This window comes from Phyllostomus hastatus, unplaced genomic scaffold, assembly GCF_019186645.2.
Source record: "Phyllostomus hastatus isolate PE091 unplaced genomic scaffold, TTU_PhHast_1.1 phas_scaffold_78, whole genome shotgun sequence".
Lineage (NCBI taxonomy): Eukaryota > Metazoa > Chordata > Mammalia > Chiroptera > Phyllostomidae > Phyllostomus > Phyllostomus hastatus.
In genome coordinates, this window is record NW_025334041.1 from 67,548,308 (window position 1) to 67,569,695 (window position 21,388).

A 21,388-nucleotide genomic window follows, 5' to 3' on the forward strand; every position below is an offset into this window, starting at 1 on the left:
ACTTGCTCTTTCAAATAAATATATTAATGTCAGCTTGTTAATTTTGGCAAAAAGTCAACTTATATTTTGCTAGACATTGTATTGAATATATAGATTAATTTTAGGGAGAATTACCATCTTAATAATATTGAGTTTTCCAGTCCATGGAAACCGGCTGTCTTTTCATTTATTTAGAGCTTTTAAAATTTCTTTTAGCAGTGTTTTATAGTTTTCACAGTACAAGATTTGTAATTTTTTTGATAAATTTATTTTTAAATTTTTATGAAGTATTTGTTTTTGATACTATTATGAATAGAATCATTTTTAATATTTTTCATTGCTAGTATAAATACAGCTTTTTTGTAGATTAATCTTATATCCTGCAACTGTAATTAATTTTTTATTTTAATAATTTCTCATAGATTCTTTAGAGTTTTGTTTATTCAGTGTCATGTTACCTATCAAAGGATAATTTTAATTCTTCTCTTCCAGTCTCATTGCTGCTTATTTCTTTTCTTGCCTAACTTCCCTGGGTAGAACAATGCATTGTTAAATGGAAGTGGCTAAGAGCAGACATACTTGCCTTGTTCCTAGTCTTTGGGAAGAAAAGCATTCAGATTTTAACCATTAACTATGTTAGTGGTAGGTTTTTTATAGCTACCTTTCATCAGTTTGAGGAAATTTTTTTTCCTGGTTAACATTTTCTATCATGAATGAAGGTTGGATGCCTTTTGTATGTCTATTGAAATGGTTCTTTTTCCTTTTTAGTATTAATGTGTGCTATATTACATTAATTGGTATTCAAAAGTAAAACCAAACTTGCATTTCTGGAACAAATCCCACTTGATCATGGTATATATTCCTCTTTATGTGTTGCTTGATTTGGTTTGTAATGTCTTTTTTTTTTTAAGATCCCACTTGATCATGGTATATATTCCTCTTTATGTGTTGCTTGATTTGGTTTGTAATGTCTTTTTTTTTTTAAGATTTTATTTATTTTTAGAGAGGGAAGGGAAGGAGAAATAGGGCGAGGGAGAGAGAAATGAGAGAGGGAGAGAGAGAGGGAGAGAGAGACACACACACACAGACATCAGTGTGCGGTTGCTGGGGGCTGTGGCCTGCAACCCAGGCATGTGCCCTGACTGGGAATCGAACCTGCAATGCCTGGTTCGCAGCCCGTGCTCAATCCACTGAGCTACACCAGCCAGAGCTGGTTTGTAATATCTTGTTGAGGATTTTGTGATCTATACCCTTGAGTGATATTTACCAGTAGCTTTCTTGTTATATAATGTGTTTTTCTGTCTTTAGTGTCAGTTTAATATTAGCCTCTTAGGATTAGTCGGGAAGTGTTCCCTCTTTGTTTTCTGTAAGAGTTTGTGATTATATTACTTACTATTTTAAATGTTTGGCAGAAGTTACTAATAAAGCTTTTATGGGGAGATTTTAAAATCAATATAGTTTCTTATTTATTCATCTTCTTTATCTTGTTCTCAATAATTTTTGTCTTTCTCATAATTATTATGTTTTATTTCAGTTGTGAACATGAAGTTAATTATAGTATCACCTACAATCCTGTCAGTTTCTGTAGTCAATAGTAGTGCCTCCTCTTTTGATCCTGATTTTGGTGATTGTGTCTCCTCTTCCCCACCCCCACCCCCTTAGTCTGGCTAGTTTTTCCATCTTTTTGATCTTCTCAAGACCCAGTGTTTGGTTTCATTTTTCTGTTTTTCTGTTTTCTTCTTAATTGATCTCTTTATTCTGTTATTATTTTCTTCCTTTTTTTTTTTTTTAGTTTCTTCATTGGCTGATTTTTTAGGGCAATAAATTATTGACTTGAGACTTTTTTTCTTTTCTAATACTGCATATATATTTAAAGTTACAAATCCGGTAAATTTTGGTATGTGGTTTTTACTTAGTTCAAATATTTTCTGATTTCCTTTACTATTTCTCTCTTGACCCATGTGTTATTTAGAAGTATGTTGTCATAATTTACAAATGTTTGTAGATTTCATTAATTTCCTTTTGTTGTTAATGCTAAATTCTGACTGTTGTAGTCAGAGAACATACTTTGTATAATTTCTGTCATTTAAAAATAAAAGTTGTCTTATCCCTTAGCATATGGTCTCTTTTGGAAAATGTTTCCTGTGCCCTAAGGCAGAATATGGATTCTGCTGTTGGTGGGTGTGGCGTTTAATTAGGTCAGTTTTGTTGATAGTGTTGTTCACATTTTCTGTATACTTGCTTATTTTATATGTAGTTTTTCTATTATTGAAAGTGAGTTATTGAAGTTCCTAACTTATGTTGAGTTGTATACCTTAGTAACAGTGTTTTCGGTCTGGAGTTAACACAGCCACTCTAGCTGTCTTATGTATGTTGTGTCTTTTTCAGTCATAATCACTTTCAGTCTATTTGTGTCTGTGAATCTAACGTGTCTCCACGGCAGCATGTAGGTGAATCTTGCTGTTTTACCCAGGTATACAATCTGCCTTTAAGAGTATTTAATTGATTCATTTACATTTAAAATATTATGTATATAGTTGGATTTTCTTCCTCTTTGCTATTTGTTTTTCTACATATTGCATGTCTTATGTCTCCTTTTTTTTTAAGTTATTTTCTTAACGGTTGCTGAAGGCATTACAATATGTATCTTACCTACTTTAGATTATTAGTAGCTTAATTGTAGTAAAATGCAGACTTCTATACATCCATTCTTTCTACTTTTCTTTGTGCTGTTATTGTTATATGTGTTTATAAATGTTCTAGTCCCAGTAAAACAGTGGATGTTATGAATGTCATATTTGGTCTTATATCTTTTAAATGAATTGAGAAGAAAGGAGAAAATATATTTATAGTATCTTAATATTAACTTAAATATTGACATATCTAGTATTCCTCATTTCTTCAGATGGATTATTTCTGCTTTTTTTTTTTTGAGGGGGGGTGGCTATAGTAAAGCTCTAGTCCCTCCCTTACCTTGCCTTTTGGGCTCTTTTTAAGATTTATTACACTTTTTTATATAATAAGCTTAACCACACAACCTTAAAATTATTTCATGAAGTTATCTTTTAAATCAGTTAAGCAAAGAAAATAAGAAAAGGTACATGTTTACTGTCTTTTGTATTTACTATATCATGACCTTTGCCATTGCTCCTTATTTCTTCATGTGGCTTTGACTTACCACCTGGTGTCACTTCATTTCAGCCTGATGAACTTCCTATGGTATTTCTCATCATGCTGATCTATCAGTGAAGTCTCAGCCTTTTTAAATTCCAACAATTTTGGAATTGTTTATTTCACTTTTATTTTTAAGGAGAATATTGCTGCATGCAGAATTCTTGCTTCACAGGGTTTTTGTTGTTTTGTTTTTTAAAAAAATTCCTGTTTAGCCACTTGCTATGTCATTCTATTGCCTTCTGGCCTTTATTGCTTCTGCTGAAAATTAAGCTATTAATCTTATTTGAGCTTCCTTATATACATTGAGCGATTTTTCTCTTGCTGTCAAGATTTTCTTTTTGACCTTGACTTTCAACAATTTAACTATGATGTGTCTTGGTGTGGATATCTTTGTGATTATCCACATAGAACTTTTAGATACATAGATTAATGTTTTCCATCAAAATTTGGAAGTTTTCTGCCATTTATTCAAATGATTTTCTCTTCTTCTGGGACTCCTTTTATATGTACATTGATATTCACAGGTCTGTTGAGGGTGTAGGGGTTTTATTTTTCCATTTTTTCTTTCTATTCAGATTACAAAATCTCTATTAATCTGTCTTTAAGTTCTTTGATTCCTTTTCTTCCACTAGTGTACGTCTACTATTGAGCCCTTTTAGTAAATTTTTAAATTCCTGGATTTTCATGTTTTTTATAATAATTTATTTCTACTTATTGATACACTCTTTTGATATGTCATTTCTTTTCTTTAAATGTGGTTCCCTTTAGTTATTTTAACATGTTTATAATAGCTGCTTTCAAGTCTTTGTCCACTAAGTCCAAAATAGAGACCCAGATTCTGTTGACCATTTTTCTCTTGTGTTTTTATATATTTTTATATATTTATATATAGTCACTTTTTCCTGTTTCTTTGTATGTCTTATAAATATTTTTTGACACGTGGACATCTCAGAGAATATATTACAGCAAATCTGAATTCTGTTGGTTCCCTAGAAATGTGATGGTTTTAGCTCTATAAATTTATTGGCTTAGTGAATCAAGGGGACTAATTCTTTGGAGTTTTTTGCTTTCTTCTCAGTTTTTTGGTTAATTTTTAAAATCTTGATATTTTTAAGCTTAGGTCTTATGTGAGTTGGTTGACTTATTTTAGTGGTCAGGCACATGACTTGTCGGTTGATTCTGCTCATTAACTTTGAGGCAGGAAGGCTTCCACCGTTTGCCAGTGGATCTGGCAGTTTCCTATTCCACTCTGGTTTTCACTGTGCATTCACAAGGCTTGTCGTTGAGCTGGGAACAAGTAACTCACTAAGGACCTCTCTGGTCTCTTCTGACAACCTTCAAAGGGAGCACAACCTTCTAGACCACCAGAATAAGTAGGATTTTAGTATTGCCTACTTTGTTTGTCTTAGTCAAAAGACCTTGTTAAATTTCTGACTGATGTTCCAGGTTATCTTTTGCTCCCCTAGTATTAGGACCTTAGTCTGGTTGTGATTTTAGCTTCATTTCTTTGTTTGCCATTGAGATAACTATGGTTTTTGACAGTGCTCTAAGGCATGGAATTCCCCATCATCCTTTTCATACTGCTTCTATCTCATGGAGCAGTGGGAGTGTGATGGTGCAATTCCAAACTAAACCTGCACAGGCTTCCTTCCTTTTACTGATGGTCAGTTGACTTTATTCAGTTAAAGGTTTCTCAATTTGTTATGCCTTGGGCCAATTTCTAGAGGCTTTAAGTGGTTGATTTGACTCTTTTGTCCAGTTTTTTCTTTTTAGGAAGAGGATTTGCTGAGCTCCTTATTTTATCATTCAAGAAATCCCAATTCAACAACACCTTAACAGCCACATACTGTATTCCATTTCATAGGAAGGTTTTATTTTAACTTTATATTGATTTGCTTAGAGTACCATAACAAAATACTACAGGTTGGGTGGCTTAAACAGAAATTATTTTCTGACAGTTCTTGAGGCCAGAAGTTCACGATTAAACTGCCAACAGGTTTGTTTTCTGGTGATGGCTCTTTTCCTGGCTTGCAGATGGCTGCTTTCTCACTGAGTCTTCAACTTGGCCTTGATTTTTTATTTTTCTTATAAGGATACCAGACCTTATCAGATTAGGGCCCACCCTTAGGACCTCATTTAACCTTAATTACATCCTTTGAGGTCTTCTCTCCAAATACAGTCACATTTGGGGGTTGGGGTTTCATCGTATGAATTGGGAGAGATAGATTTCAATCCATAACAAACTTCATGATTCTCAAAGCTTGCTACATATTATTTTCTGAAATACACTACAGACTTCTCAAGTAGTTCCATTGTGGATAGTGTCTCTACCTACATGATTATATGCAACCACATAAGTATCATCAGCCTGGAGTTTTGGGGACACTCATTGAGAAATTCCCCACCAAAGAAGATTAAGTGGTTACTAATTTTCACTATTATAAACAATATTGCAGTGAACGGACAATATTGTATACATGCATCTTTATCTCCTTGTCCTGTCATTGCTTAGAAACAGAATTTAAGTTAAAATATATACTATATTGCCTTTCAGAAAATTTTAACACTTGACCAAGTATAGGAGGGAAGGCAATTTTCAACCGTGTCCTATCCTAAGGTTATAATGTTCACATTCCAGTCATACATACTGTGAAGGTCTTGTATGCTGCTCTTTTCTAGTAAATACTTGCACCTCACTTTAACATTTTAAAGCTTTATTCCACTTTCAAAAGATCCAGTGTCAAGTGGTAGAAATAAAAATAGTTTCTACGAAAATGGTTTTTAGTTGTAAAATAGTGTTGTAATTGATAGTACTTCAGAGTTTGGATCTTATTTGAATGCCAGCGTGGTTGTGCATGAAAGGTGTCATTTGAAAGAAGAACTACTGGCATGTGTTCTTGTTTGGTTCTGAGAAAGTTAAAGTGCTTAGGTAAATGCTACAGAAAATACATTGTGATTTAAGACAAACTTTCTCATGCTTGGTGGTACATTAGGAAGGTAGGAAATGCCATTGGATATCTTAGGCTAAGGCTTAAGTAAACTTTCTCCTAATTGAAAGGTTTCATAAGTGTTTGTGTACTAGACAAAGTTTTGAAATAAATTGCTTTAAAATGTTTTACAACTCTGAAGTTTTAATGAAATATTTTGAATGAAAGAGTATATCTCTTTTTATATAACTCCCACATAAGTTAGAGGTTGTACTATATAGTAAATGTGACAGAAAGATCAATTTCTTTTCTAATCATTCTATTCCATTAAATTAGCCGTGAACAGAAGGGTTCCAAATTTTGAGCCAGTGCTTCACATGATTCTTAGTTGCATTAACAGTGCTACTCTGATAGCTACTCTAACCAGGTTTCTCCTTGTTCAAAGGTACTGTGGAGGGAATTAGATTGTAAAGCTCACATTGTACAATGTAAAAGTGTAGTTAAATCAACAAAGACCTTGATGATGTAGCATTCTCTTGCCAAAGCAAAATAATTTAAAGGAAAATAATGACAGGGTTTGAAATAATATTTGAGATTTTTTTCCTTCCTAGAAACGGCGACTTGAACACAGTAAAAATGTAAATACGGAAAAGCTAAGAGCTCCTGTTATATGTGTACTTGGACATGTGGACACAGGGAAGACAAAAATTCTAGATAAGGTAAGAAAATACTGCTATGCATTGACGTAACTTTTTAAACGATACCTTATAAAAGGCTAATAACAAACTATAGTGCGTACATGCAATTCTCTTTACAGTAAATAAGTTACTACTTTCTTATTACTTTTGCTGCTTTTTGCATTTTGAAATACAAATCACAATCTGCTGTCTTATCCCAGCTCCGTCACACGCATGTACAAGATGGTGAAGCAGGTGGTATCACACAGCAAATTGGCGCCACCAATGTTCCCCTTGAAGCTATTAATGAACAGACTAAGATGATTAAAAATGTAAGTATACTGTATTTCATGTGTTTTAATATCTTAAAAAAAGATACAGTCCTGGCTGATGTAGCTCAGTGGATTGAGCACGGGCTGTGAACCAATGGGTCACTAGTTCGATTCCCACTCAGGGCACATGCCTAGGTTGCAGGCCAGGTCCCAGTGGGGAGGCACATGAGAGGCAACCACATATTGATGTTTCTCTCCCTCTCTCATTCCCTTCCCCTCTCTCTAAAAAATAAATAAAATCTTTTTTTAAAAAGATAAACTATTTTAAACATAGAAAAAAGAACAGAATAGTATAACAGACATATATGTTTAGTATTCATAATTAACATATATGCCATTTTGCCCTATTTTACCCTATTTTCAGATCTTTCTTTAAGCAATGAAGCATTAGATATTGTAGGACCCTTCATAATGCATTTTCTTCCCTCTTGTGCCAAGAGGCCATTGGTCTTCTGAAGTTAGAGTATATTCTCCTCCATATTTTAACACTTTTCCATAGATCTCCATGTTTTAAAATTGAGTTCCCTCCTTCACTCCTTTTTCCTTCTATCAGGTTAATTAATGTATTTTTATCTAATTTTCTGTGTTCTAGAGATATTCCATTTATGCTAACTGTTAACACAAAGAAAATTACGTAAGATTAATGTAAAGCTTCATGAATCATTATGATTAATGCAGACACCCTTTGTGTCACCCACATTCAGGGATGGAACCCTGCCAGTTCCCTCAGAGGCAGTCTCTGCCCCTTTCTAATGAAAGCCTTCTTCCACCCGGGAACAATTTATAAAGTAATCTCTACCTTTTATTGTGCTAGTGGTTGCAAAATGTTGATATTCCAATCCTATTATCTATCTTTATTTATTGGATTACTTTTGTAGAGAAACTATCTAATCTACTGTTTTGTTACTGAGTAGTTTTGTTACTGTGTATGGGAAAGGCAGAACAGACATCTGATCCTTTACCTTTATTTACCAGACTTTAAGATAGCGGCCAATTTGGCTTGGTTTTGTAGTATTAATTTGGCTCGGTTTTGTAGTATTATAAACTCTTGAATTGAAATGTATTTACTGCATTTTAATCTATTTTAGTTATGTTGTACTGAGATAGTCTTGTCTTCACCCAGTGGGTTGGCTCCTCAGTATTTTTTCACGCAGGAATTCTGGTAGTCTTACTTGTCTTTTGTCGCATCCAGGCTGTTTGGTATAACAGGATGTTCTAGGCTTCTCTTACGTATAATGTGGTCCGGACCTGGAACTGGGCCTTGCAAAAAATCCCCCAGTTCTCCTGTCACAGCAGATCACACATAGCAGATATTATTATGTGCTAGTATCTCCCTTTGTCCCTATTAGTCTTACTTCTGTATGTAGGAAAAATCTGTGAGCCTGTCTCTCCAGTTTTTGTTTTGTGTGCTTGTGTTTTATGAAGCTTGTTTACTGGTCTATTCCTAGAGAAGAAATAATGGCAATAATATTCCTTGAGTTTTTTTGAATATTGAAGAGTTACTTGTGGCCTTCATCCTAGAAAGTCAGTTGATTACATATAAAATGCTTGATTCACATTTTATTTTCTTAAGGATCTTAAATTACTTCAATTTCTTCTCACATAGAGTATTGCCTTTCAGGTTTGATCACAAGCAGGTTTCCATCTTCTTAAAAGTAATATAGTCTTGTTTCATGTTGATGTCGATTTTTCTGGGTCAATTTTCCAGTTTAGTGGTCTTCCATTTAAGGATGTAGTTTAAAATCTTTATTTTAGGACAGTTTTCTTGAGTTGCAATTTTTCAAATTTCTAATTTAAAATTTATTCTGGTTGTATTTTACCTGTTATTTCTGTGTCACTGGGGAGTTTATTTCACTGGTGGCCAGTTGCCAGAACTTGAAATCTGGTGTTATTTTAGAACGTAGTTAAGGAGCATGATTTTTTATTTACCTTTTTTTATTTTTTAGAGAGAGGGGCACAGAGGGAGAAAGAGAGGAAGATAAACAGTAATGTGTGGTTGCTTCTCATGCGCCTCTTACTGGGGACCTGGCCTGCAACCCAGGCATATGCCCTGACTGGAAATTGAACCAGCAACCCTTTGGTTTGCAGGCTGGCACTCAATCCACTCAGCCACACCAGCTAGGGCTAAAGAGCTTCATTTTTATTAGGCCTGTATTAAAGTTCTTTGGGTATTCTTTATATGACTATTATAAGGGTTTGTATTCCAGACACTGAATTGGAAATAATTATGGTACTCAGTGAATATTGATTTAGGATCACCAGGATGCGAATTTGAGTAATTTTTAACTAGAGTGGGAGGTAGGATTTTGGAAAAAATTGTTTTTGAAGATTGTCAAAAAATACAAATAAGTAAAAAATGGTGTGTGTGTGTGAGAGGGATAGAGTGTGTGTGAGATTTGTTGGTTAGTGCTACTCTTTAGCATTGTCTTGGAGGACAATGTCCCTATCAGGCTTGTTGTAATGTTTTTGTTCATTTATGTAATTTTATCCAGAAAATCAGATGTTTATAATGTGATTTGAATAAAGCAGAATATGAATTTATTCTTTACTATTTGGGTTGATGTGGTAAATTTTCTTTAAAACTGAGTTGGGATATTTTTCAGAGTTTAGAATTGTTTATAAAATTGGACCAGAGAAATTCTCCATATTTCAAGAACCTCTTCTTATGTGTCAGCTTTTTATAGTCATTCTCAGCTGACCACTCTGTCATTTAATACTGATACTCTGCTCAAATGTAGACTATACCATGGTTTTATGACTTTAACAAAGGTAATTATTTTCTTATTTCAGTTTTTTCTGCAGAATTCCTTTTGATGTAAATGAAAATATGAACTGTTGTGCTTTGCTGGTTGACTCACTATTTTCAAAATAGTTCATTTAGAAAAGGGTAGGGTGATAGTTTAGCGTTTTCATGGCAGAATAATTGTTTTGTAAGGAAGCTTTTATTGTTTTGGCTCTCTTATGCGCTCCACTTTTCACCTTTTCTAGTTCGACAGAGAGAACGTACGTATTCCAGGAATGCTGATTATTGATACTCCTGGGCATGAGTCTTTCAGGTAAGAGCAAATTGACTCTTTTGTCATCAAGCAAACTGCTTGAAACCAGTGAGTCTGAAAGTCCAGTCATTGAGGTCTGATTAGTCCTTAATCTTTGGGTAGTATTTGCGATTTGTGGTTATCTGTGATGAATGCAGTCCTTCTCTGTGTCTTTATGATTTAGTAGTGTTTTGTTTGGATACTTGTTTTTAATAGAGATAAGGCTTTTCTACTTGGAAGAACAGATCCTAGTATATACCTGGTCTGTCTCCTGTGAAACCCATTACAGATAGAATTTTATCCAGTTACCTCTTGGCCATGTTCCTCAGCACAAAAAAGTGGGTTGTCGAAATTGGCAGAAATGTAGGAGTTACTTCTAGAACTAACTCATTCCAGCTCATGTCAGTTCACTGTCAGATAAGTATTTGGTGGCAAGTGAACTGCTAATGAATGGTACTTGAATTTAATGCATGTACTTCATTTTCTTTTTTTGTTAAGGTTTTACAAAGAAATTAAAATTTTAAATTTCTTTAACTTAAAAGTTAATTTCAAGATTTCTATTCATGCATCTTTTTCCTTCTTTTCAACAGTAATCTGAGAAACAGAGGAAGCTCTCTTTGTGATATTGCCATTTTAGTTGTTGATATTATGCACGGTTTGGAGCCCCAGACAATTGAATCTATCAACCTTCTGAAATCCAAAAAATGTCCCTTTGTTGTTGCACTCAATAAGGTAAGCTGTCCTTCTGAAAAACTAAATTGTGAAAACGTGCTTCTTAGTTTTTTGTAATTAAAAAACTGTATCCCAGAATAACTTTCATATAAGAATGTACTCATGCTAAGTTTAATGTAGTTTGACAAATTTGTACATGCACATAAGCACCACCATTCAGAATATTGAGCATGTCTTCCCAGAATGTTCCCTCATGTTCCTTTATAGTCTGCCACCTTCTCCGACCCCAAACAGAAACTGATCTTTCTGTCACTATAGACTAGATTTGCCTGTTTTATAATTTCATGTTAAAGGAATTACACAGTGTGTAATCTCTTAGGTTTCACTACTTGTGTTGTTACAGAATTACCCATGTGTGGTATATATCATAGGTTTTTCCTTTTTATTGCTGAGTGTATTTCATTATCTGCATAATACCACACTTCATTTACCTGTTGAAGGACATTTGGATTGTTTCTAATTTTAGGTTAGTTATTAATGAAGCAGCTGGGTATACAAGTCTTGTTTTTGTTCACTTTAAGGAAATACTTAGGAGTAGAAGTGCTGGGTCATATGGTATATGTATATTCAACATTAGGAGAAAATGATACATTTTCCCAAAGGGATTGTGTACCAGTCATATTATATTTTAACTTGTGCTGTGCGAGTTCCAGTTTCAGCACATTCTTCCTAAGTTGTAGCCATTCTAGTAAATGTATAGTACTAAATTATTTTTGTTTAATTTGCATTTCCATGGTGACTTAATGGCATCAAACATCTTTTTATGTACTTAATTTGACATCTCTCTCTCTAACTTTGTGAAGTATCTGTTTAAAATCCTTTGCCTGTTTTTTACCAAACTGTTGTTTAGGTATTGAATTTTGTCTCTATAAGTCTTATACAGATAGACTTGTAGTCGTGGATCCAGCTTTTCCTTTATGATGTGTTTTGAAGAACTGAGATTTCTAATTTAGACAAATTTTGACTTTTGAGAAATTTTCTTATAGTTTGTGTTTCTTGTGTTCTATACAAATAGTCTTTTCCTGTAGTTTTCACAAACTAGAGAAAGTTTGTGAAAGTTTTCTCTAGCTTTTCTAGATACTTAATGTTAGATATGTGATGTTTTTAGTTAATTCTTGCGCATTGTATAAGGTAAGGTTCAAAGTTTACTTTTTTCTATATGACTATCCATTTCAAACTCCTTTGTTGGAAAAATTATACTTCCTCATTTAATTGCTTTTGAATCTTTGTTGAAAATTAGCTATGTGTGTGTTTATTGACCTGTGTGTCCATGCTTATGCCAGTGTTGTCCTGCCTTGATTATTACAGTTTCAGAGTAATATCTTGACAGCAGGTGGTGGTAAATTCTTTAACTTTTTGTTTCTCAAATTATTTTGGCTACTTTAGGGTCCTTGAATTTCCAAAGTTTAGAATCATCTTAGTTTCTACAAAAAGCTTTCTGGGATTTTGATTAGGATTTTATTTAATCTGTAGGTAAATTCTGGGAGAATTGACATTTTAACAAGATTGAGTCTTCTGATCAATGAATATGATATCTCTTCCTTTACTTACATCTTCTTATTTTTTTGACAATATTTTATAGTTCCATTGTCCATGTGTTGGAAATACTTTTCTAAATTTATTCATAGTATTTCATGGTTTTGATGCTATTATAAATAGCATCTTAAAAATTTGGATTTCTGATTAGCACTCATATAGAAATACAATTGATTTTTATATATTGGCTTTTTATCTGTGACCTTATTAAATTCACTGATTAGACCTATTAGCTGCTTTTGTAAATCATGTAGGATTTTCTATGTACATGATTACGTTATATGCAGATAAAGGCTGTTATACTTTTTCCCTTATCTGTATGCTCTGTAAATTTTTCTTCATTACTACACTAACTAGACCTTCTAGAACAATGTTGAACAGACGTAACGATGGACATCCTTGCTCTTCCTGCTCTTAGGGGGAAAGTGCTTGGTTTTCAATGTCAGCTGTAGGAGTTTTTGTAAATGCACTTTATTATTAAGTTGAGAATTTTTCCTCCTTTTCCTAGGTTGCTTTAGAGTGTTCATTGTTATTATTTTTAATTGTCACCTGATGATGTGTTTACTGATTTAAGAGAGAGAGGAAGGGGTGGGGGGTAAAGAGGGAGAGAGAGACCACCAACGTAAGAGACAAAAACATTGATTAGATGCCTCCAGTATATGCTCTGACCAGGAATTGAACCCACAGCCTTTTGGTGTTGCAGTGGTGTTCCAACCAACTGAGCCATCCAGGCAGGGCAAGTTGTGTGCGTGGTTTTTTACCTTTTAAGTCACGAATGGTGGTTGATTTTTGTCAGATGCTTATTCTGTATCTTGAGATGTTCATGTGGCTTTTCTCCTTTTTTCTGTAACAACATGAGTCACTGTTGAGTTTTTTGGCTTTACTTTTTATTATTAAGACTGGGATTTTTAAACAACTAGAACAGGAACAGAACCACAGAAATGAAGATCACATGGAGGGTTAGCAACAGGGGAGTGGGAGGAGGAGAGAGGGGAAAAGTACAGAGAATAAGTAGCACAGGTGGTAGGTAGAAGATAGACAGGGGGAGGGCAAGAATAGTATGGGAAATGTAGATGCTAAAGAACTTATGACACATGGACATGAACTAAAGGGGGGAATGTGGGTGGGAGAGGGTGTGCAGGGTGGAGGGAATGAAGGGGGGGTAATGGGACAACTGTAATAGCATAGTCAATAAAATATATTTTTAAAAAGACTGGGATTTTTAGAGCAGTGTAAGATTCACAGCAGGAATTGAGGGCAAGGTATAAAGATTTCCCATGTAGTTCTGCCTCCACACATGCATGGCTTCCCCATTATCACTATCCCTCACGAGAGTGGTATGCTTGGTGTAGTTGATGAACCTACACTGGCACACCATTATCCCCAAAGTCCATAGGTTACATTAGGGTTCACTCTTGTACCTTCTGTGTGTTGGACAAATGTATATGACATATGTCCATAATTATAGTATCACACAGAGTAGTTTCACTTCCCTAAAATCCCTCTGTGCTCTACCTGTTCATTCTCCCTCCTCCCATTCCCTGGCAACCACAGATCATTTTGCTGTCTGCATAGCTTTGTCTTTTCCAGAATGTCTTGTAGTTAGAATCTTACAGTGTGTAGCCTTCTCTGGTTGGCTTCTTTCACTTAGTAATACACATTAAAGTTTCATCTCTTTCTTTTCATGGCTTGATAGCTCATTTCATTTTAGTGCTGAATAATGCCCCATTGTCTGGGTGTACCATAGTTGAACCATTCACCCACTGGGGGTTGTTTCCAGGTTTTGGCAAAGCTGTTATAAACATTGTGTGCAGGTTTTTGTGTGGTAAGTTTTTAACTCTTCTGCTAAGGAGTGTGATGACAGGATCCTATGGTAAGAGTGTTTATTTTTATTAAGAAACTGCCAAACTATCTTTCCAAGTGGCTGTGCCATTTTGTGTTCCCACCATCTGTGAAAGAGATACCATGTTGTTCCACACCCTCACCCGCATTTGGTTTGGAGTTTTGGATTTTGGCTATTCTGATAAGTGTGTAGTGTTATCTCATTGTTTTAATTTGTGTTTCCCTGGTAACATAAGATGTAAAACATCTTTTAATGTGCTTATTTGCCATCTGTATATCTTTCTTTGGTGAGGTGTCTGTTAAGCTCTTTGTCATTCTTTAAGTTGGATTCTTGTTTTCTTTATTGTTGAGTTTTAAGAGTTCTTCATATATTTTGGATAACAGTTCTTTATCGGATATGTATTTTTCAAATATTTTCTCCCAGTGTGTGGCTTGTTATCTCACTCACTGTCTTGACTCTTTCACAGAGCAGAAGTTTTTAATTTTAATGAAACTGGAGCTTATCACTTCTGAATTCTGTATTTTACATTTGGGTCTGTGATCCATTCTGAGTTAATTTTTGTGAGGGGTGTAAGGTCTGTGTATCTTTGCATATAGATGTCAGCTTTATCCAGCACAGATTGCTGCCTACTATTGATATTTTAAATGTTAAGCTAACAGCCTCGCACTACTGGAATAAACCTTGGTCATGATTAGTATACTTGATCGTGATATATTTTTTCGTGTATTGCTAGGTTTGATTTGCTAATTTTTATTGCAGATTCTTGTCTTTATGAGACATTTGGGTATGTAGTTGTCTTATATACCTTATTACTGGTTTTGATATCTGAGTAATGATGGCCTCATAATAAGAGTTAAGTATTTCTTTCCTCCTCTATTTTCTAAAGGAGTAATGTAGAAATATTATTTCTTCTTTGTAAGTGGTTTATGGAATTCATCAGTAGAGTCTACATCAGCTTGGAATTTCTTAAGTGGCTGTAGGTTATTTAGGTTTTTCATTTTTCTTTTTTAAGTAGAGAAATTAGTATTTCAGAGAACCAGTTTTTTATTTTATCGATATTCTTTATTATTAATTATTGTTGGTGATTGATGTCCAGTGTTAATTATGTTATATATCCTTCTTTCTACTTTCTTTTTCAGTTTTTCTTCTTCCAGTTTCTTAAGGTGGAAGCTTTAGATCATTGATTTCATATTTTTATCCCTAATATAATAAGCATTTAAAGCATGGGTGTCAAACTCATTTTCACTGGGGGCCACATCAGCCTTGCAGTTGCCTTCAAAGGGCCAAATGTGATTTTAGGACTGTATTGATGTAACTACTCCATAATAGTTAAGTGAGAGCTCTGTGCTTCCACCTAGTAGAAACAAGGTGCCAGACTGGGTAAATAAAACACAGTGGAGGGCTGGATTTGGCCTGCGGGCCTTGTGTTTGCCACCTGTGATTTAAAGGCATGCTTAGTACTACTATTAAGAGTACTGCATAGACAGGTTATGTTATTATTATCATTTAGATCAAAATATTTTCTGAATATTTTTACTTAATGTAGAACTCTAGGTTTAAAAGATATTTTTACATCATCATCTTGCTTTTTGGCTTTATCTCTAGTCATTCTTTGTTCTCCTGTATGTAATGTATTGGGCTGGCCAAAACTGAAGCAGGTGGAGAAAAAAAGGATGAAAGGAGAAAAGAAACTTAAAGTCACTTATGGGACAATATTAAGAGAAATAACTCAGGTTCTAGGAAAATCCTAGAATTCTGTCAAACAATTAAAAGAAAATTAGAAAAGAGAGCAAAAAATAAAGGAGCAGATAATTGCCAAGAATATTCAAAAACTTGATTAGAAATCCCCAAATCTATTCCCTGGCTGGCATAGCTCAGTGGACTGAGCACGGGCTGGGAACCAAAGTGTCCCAGGTTCGATTCCCAGCCAGGGTACATTCCTGGGTTGCAGGCCACAGCCCCCAGCAACCGCACATTGATGTTTCTCTCCCTCCCTCCCTCCCTCTCTCTCTCTCTCTCTCTATCTTCCTCCCTAAAAATAAAATAAATAAAAATTAAAATCTTTTAAAAAAAGAATTATCCCTTTAAAAAAAAAAGAAATCCCCAAATCTAAAAAATATCAAAGTAGAGTAAACATAAAACCATTATATAATCTCATTGATGAAACCCTTTAAAAAAGCCTTAAAAGTATCCAAAGAAAAAAAAAGATAATGGGTTGGCCAAAAAGTTTATTTTTTTTCCATAACATGGCTCTAGTAGCTCTTAGTTTGCTCTAGTAGCTCTTAATTGTTAGATTGTATTGTGGCAGCTGGCATATAATCATGCATTAAAAAAGGAACTCACCAAAATTGGTGAGTTTTTGTGTAGCCATTTTAACATTGAAGATGGAAGAAGATAAGTGACATTTTAAGCATATTATGCTTTACTATTCAAGAAAGGTGAAAACACAGATTTGTGCAGTGTATGGAGAACATGCTATGACTGATCAAGTGGATCAGAAGTGGTGGGCAAAATTTCTTCCTAGACAATGCTGCACGTTTGGGTAGACCAGTTGAAGTTAATTTAACAGCAATGGACTTGCAACGTTAATTGAGAAGATTCAACATTACACTGTATGGGAGATAGCTGACATACTCAGAATATCTAAATCAATTAAGTTATTGGTGAAAATGAAAAATGTGTCACTAAACGGACTTTTTGGCTAACCTAATACATGAGGAATTTTCTGGAGATTTTTGTTCTTAATTAAATTCCTGAATGTTATGAATGCTTTAGAGATTTTTTTTATGAAAAAAACCTTTCCAGATTGATAGGCTGTATGATTGGAAAAAAAGTCCCGACTCTGATGTGGCTGCCACTTTAAAGAAGCAGAAAAAGAATACAAAAGATGAATTTGAGGAGCGAGCAAAGGCTATTATAGTGGAATTTGCACAGCAGGTAAGAAAGTTGTCCCTTCTTTATGAAGAGCCTGTATCATTGAAAAGTTTTTCTTTCATTACATTGTCTTTATAATAAAGTTACACTTTTACTAGTGTTGGTTCTGTTTCCCTATTAATGGCAATTCATGTTTTTCATTATTTTCCCGTATTTTCTTTTGTAAATCAGAAAGGTAATATTTCAAAGATTTCTTTATAGTTTGAATGTTTAAATTTGGAAAAAAATGAGTTAACTTGGGAAGACACTACTTTTCTGTTAACATAATTAATGCTTTCAAGATATAGACGATCTTTTCTTGCGTGTTTCTGAGAAGTTTCAGAGTGACTAGCCGTTTGCTCATCTAGTTTGTAGTTTAGTCATTGCTGTTCTGGATACTGCCTTCCACAGTTTGGTCTTGTGGAATGATTGTGCTTTTTATATCTTTAGGGTTTGAATGCGGCTTTGTTTTATGAGAATAAAGACCCCCGCACTTTTGTGTCCTTGGTACCTACCTCTGCACATACTGGTGATGGAATGGGCAGTCTTATCTGCCTTCTCGTCGAGCTAACTCAGACCATGTTGAGCAAGAGACTTGCACACTGTGAAGAGCTCAGAGCCCAGGTGATGGAGGTAATGGTCAGCTTTTCAGTTTATTGCCTTTAAAAAAAAAAACAACAACAGTGTTCTTGGGTGGGGATGTTGACTGCTTTTAGATTGAATGAACACATGGTACATTGTTGCATGTATTTCACAGTTTTTGCAATAATGTCTCTTAGGTTAAGGCTCTCCCAGGAATGGGCACCACTATAGATGTAATATTGATCAATGGGCGTTTGAAGGAAGGAGATACAATTATTGTTCCTGGAGTAGAAGGGCCTATTGTAACTCAGATCCGAGGCCTCCTATTACCTCCACCTATGAAGGAGTTACGAGTGAAGGTAAGCCAAGGTGGTAAGGTAGGTAACATGTGGGGACTTGTAGTGTTTGGAAATTCTGCTGAGGTCACTTCCTCACTTTGAGAGCTGCTTGGCTTACTACAAACACACCCCTCACTCCTCGTTTTAATTTGGATGTCTTCATAGAGGAGGGACCATACATGACCTTGGCAATGTGTGAAACCACTTATTTTCGTAAAACTTAAAGCATGTTGTTGTTGTTTTACACTACTAAGTAATTTTTTGTTACCATTTTTTATTGCCAAATAAAACATTCATACAAAGAAGTACACAAAGCAATGAAGAAAAGTTTAATGTTTTTAGTAAGCAAACAACCAGATCAAGGACGAGAGCACTGCTGACACCCCAGAAGCCTTCTGTGTGCCTCTTCCTGGTCTCAGCTCCCTCACTCCGCAAAAGTTAACCATGCTTCCATTTTGTGATAGTAACTGATATCCCTGGGGTTTTTTTCTCATAGTTTTCATACCTGAGAGTGCATCCCTAAAAACTACATGGGCTTGTGTATATCCGTGGACTTTATATGAAGTGTCATTCTTATTGTTCCTTTGTATCCTGCTTCTTTTAGTCCAAACATGTTAAGATTTATTCATGTTGTTGCATATATATAGCTCTTTTTTATTGTCGTGTAGTGTTCCAGTGCATGAGTATATTTTCGTTTATTCTGTTAATGGGAAGTGTAGGCCAGCTCCAGTTTTAAGTTTTCTTTGCCAACTTTGCCTTTGCTGTAGATGTTTTATCTCCTGGTACAGTTGCTCAAGTTTCTCCAGGATGTATGTATATAGGAGTGAATTGCTGGAGTCATTACTTAGGCTTAGCTCCAGTTTCACTAGGGAAAGCCACACTGTTCACACTGAGTGTAGTATGTTGTACTTACTTACTACTGCAGTATCTTCGCATTTCCATTATTTCACATTCTCTTCAGCTCTGGGGATGTTGTCAGATTTTTTAGGATTTTCCCATTCTGGTGGGTGTGTAACTCATTGTTATTTCATTTGGCACTTGCCCAACTGAAATATGGTTGGCCATTATTTTATCAGCCATTTAAATTTCTTTGTGAAATGCCCATTGAGCCCTGGCATTAGCTAGCTTTAGCACAGATTTATGAGTTGTTTACATCATCAGGATAATAGTCTGTTATTGGTCAGTGTGTATTTCATCGTTTTCTCCTATTCTGTAAATTTTTTTTACTTTTTCTCTAGTACTTTGAGAAACAAATACATGATTTTTTAAAGTATATTTTGTTGATTATACTATTACCATTGTCCCATTATTTTCTCCCTTTTGCCCCTTTCCCCCACCACCACGTATCCCCATTCCTTCGAGCAGTCCCTCACCCCTTAGTTCATGTCCACGGGTCGTACATATAAGTTATTTGGCTTCTCCATTTCCTGTACTGTCCTTAACCTCCCCCTGTCTATTTTGTATCTACCATTTATGCTTCTTATTCCCTGTACTTTTCCCCCATTCTTCCCCCTTCCTCCTCCCTGCTGATAACCCTCCAAGTGATCTTCATTTTTGTGATTCTGTTCCTAGTCTAGTTGTTCACTTAGTTTTTTGTTTTTGGGTTTTTGTTTTTTTTTTTTAGGTTCATTTGTTGATGGTTATGAGTTTGTTGTCATTTTACTGTTCATAGTTTTGATCTTTTTCTTAGATAAGTCCCTTTAACATTTCATATAAGGGCTTGGTAATGATGAACTCCTTTAACTTGACCTTTATCTGCCCTTCCATTCTAAATGATAGCTTTACTGGATAAAGTAATCTAGGTTGTAGGTCCTTGCTTTTCATGACTTTGAATATTTCTTTTTAGTCCTTTCTTGCCTGTAAGGCATCTTTTGAGAAATCAGCTGATTGTCTTTGTAGATAACTCTCTGCTTTTCTTTTGCTGCTTTTAAGATTCTATCTTTAACTGTTGTCGTTTTAATTATGGTGTGTCTTGATGTGGCCCTCTTTGGGTCCAACTTGTTTGGGACTCTGAACTTCCTGGGCTGTATGTCTATTTCCTTTGCCAAATTAGGTAAATAATGAAAGTTTTCTTTCATTATTTTTTCAAGTAAGCTTTCAATTTCTTGCTCTTCCTTTTCTCCTTCTAGCACCCCTATGATTCGGAATTGGCACATTTAAAGTCGTCCCAGTGGTTCCCAAGCCTCGCCTCATTTTTTTGAATTCTTGTTTCTTTTTTCTGTTCCAGTTGAATGTTTATTTCTTCCTTTTGTTCCAAATTGATGATTTGAGTGCCATCTTCCTTCCCTTCACTGTTGGGTACCTGTACATTGTCCTTTATTTCATTTTTCATAGCCTTCACTTTTTCCTCTATTTTGTGTCTATACTCAGCCATTTCTGTGAGCATCCTGATTACCAGTGTTTTAAACTCTGCATCTGATAGGTTGTCTATCTCCTCGCCTCTTAGTTTTCTCTGGAGTTTTGCTCTGTTCTTTCATTTGGGCCATATTTGTCTCCTCAGTTTGTCAGTGCAGCTGTTAAATTGTAAGGGGTGGGGCCTTAGGTATCCACCTGGGTGGGTCATGCTATGTTGTGGCAGCTGTATGTGGGGGAGGGGTCAGAGAAGGAACAGTGCCACTTGCATGGATTTCACCCTAATCACAGTCACTCTCTCCACTTTTCGCCAGTGACTGATGCCCTTCCAATTGCCTCCCTGGTGCCCATTCTTGGAGTGGGTGGGCTTGTGTACATTCTAGGACCCCATGGACCTCTCACATGGACTCTCCTGAGAGACCAGCAGCTTCTTCCACTGCTACAACTTTCACAGGTTTTTATAGTTAGAGGTTAGGAGGATGGGTCAGAGAGGAAACAATGCTGCTTGCTTGGCTCTCACCCCACTTTCAGTCTCTTCCTCCTTTTCCTGAAAGTGACTGGTGCCCTTACAGTTGCTGCCCTGGTGCTGATTCCTGGGTGGGTGAGCTTGTGTATGTTCTAGGACCCTGTGGGCCCCTCCAACGGACTCCCCTGAGAGAGTGTGGCAGTTTCTTCCGCTGCCACAAACCCATCCCCCCACCCCCACAGAATTTTACAGCCAGAGGTTATGAGGCTTTATTTACCTGGAGCTGGAACTCTGGGATGCATGGTCTGTCTTGGCCTGGGATTGCCCACTCCCCTCCCCATTTGTTCCTCCCGGTTTTATCCGCACACCAATGTAGGTCTGCTAGGTCCACCAGCTGCTGGCTCCCCACGAGTTCTTTTCCCCCTGGCTGCCCACCTCTGCCCCTCCTCCTAGTCTGGATGAATGTTTCTTAACTCCTTGTTTGTCAGACTTTCATACAATT

General features: G+C 35.6%; 1 protein-coding gene across 2 annotated transcripts in view; it reads left to right on the plus strand.

Annotated features, from left to right (window-relative positions):
• Positions 1-21,388, plus strand: part of EIF5B (eukaryotic translation initiation factor 5B) — a 74,317-nt gene that overhangs the window by 45,973 nt on the left and 6,956 nt on the right. For both annotated transcript variants that reach the window (XM_045828523.1, XM_045828524.1), the window contains exons 11-17: positions 6,692-6,799; positions 6,979-7,089; positions 10,078-10,145; positions 10,715-10,856; positions 17,041-17,172; positions 17,599-17,781; positions 17,928-18,089. In XM_045828523.1, coding sequence (XP_045684479.1) covers positions 6,692-6,799; positions 6,979-7,089; positions 10,078-10,145; positions 10,715-10,856; positions 17,041-17,172; positions 17,599-17,781; positions 17,928-18,089 — 906 coding nt within the window. The remainder of the gene's footprint in view (positions 1-6,691; positions 6,800-6,978; positions 7,090-10,077; positions 10,146-10,714; positions 10,857-17,040; positions 17,173-17,598; positions 17,782-17,927; positions 18,090-21,388) is intronic.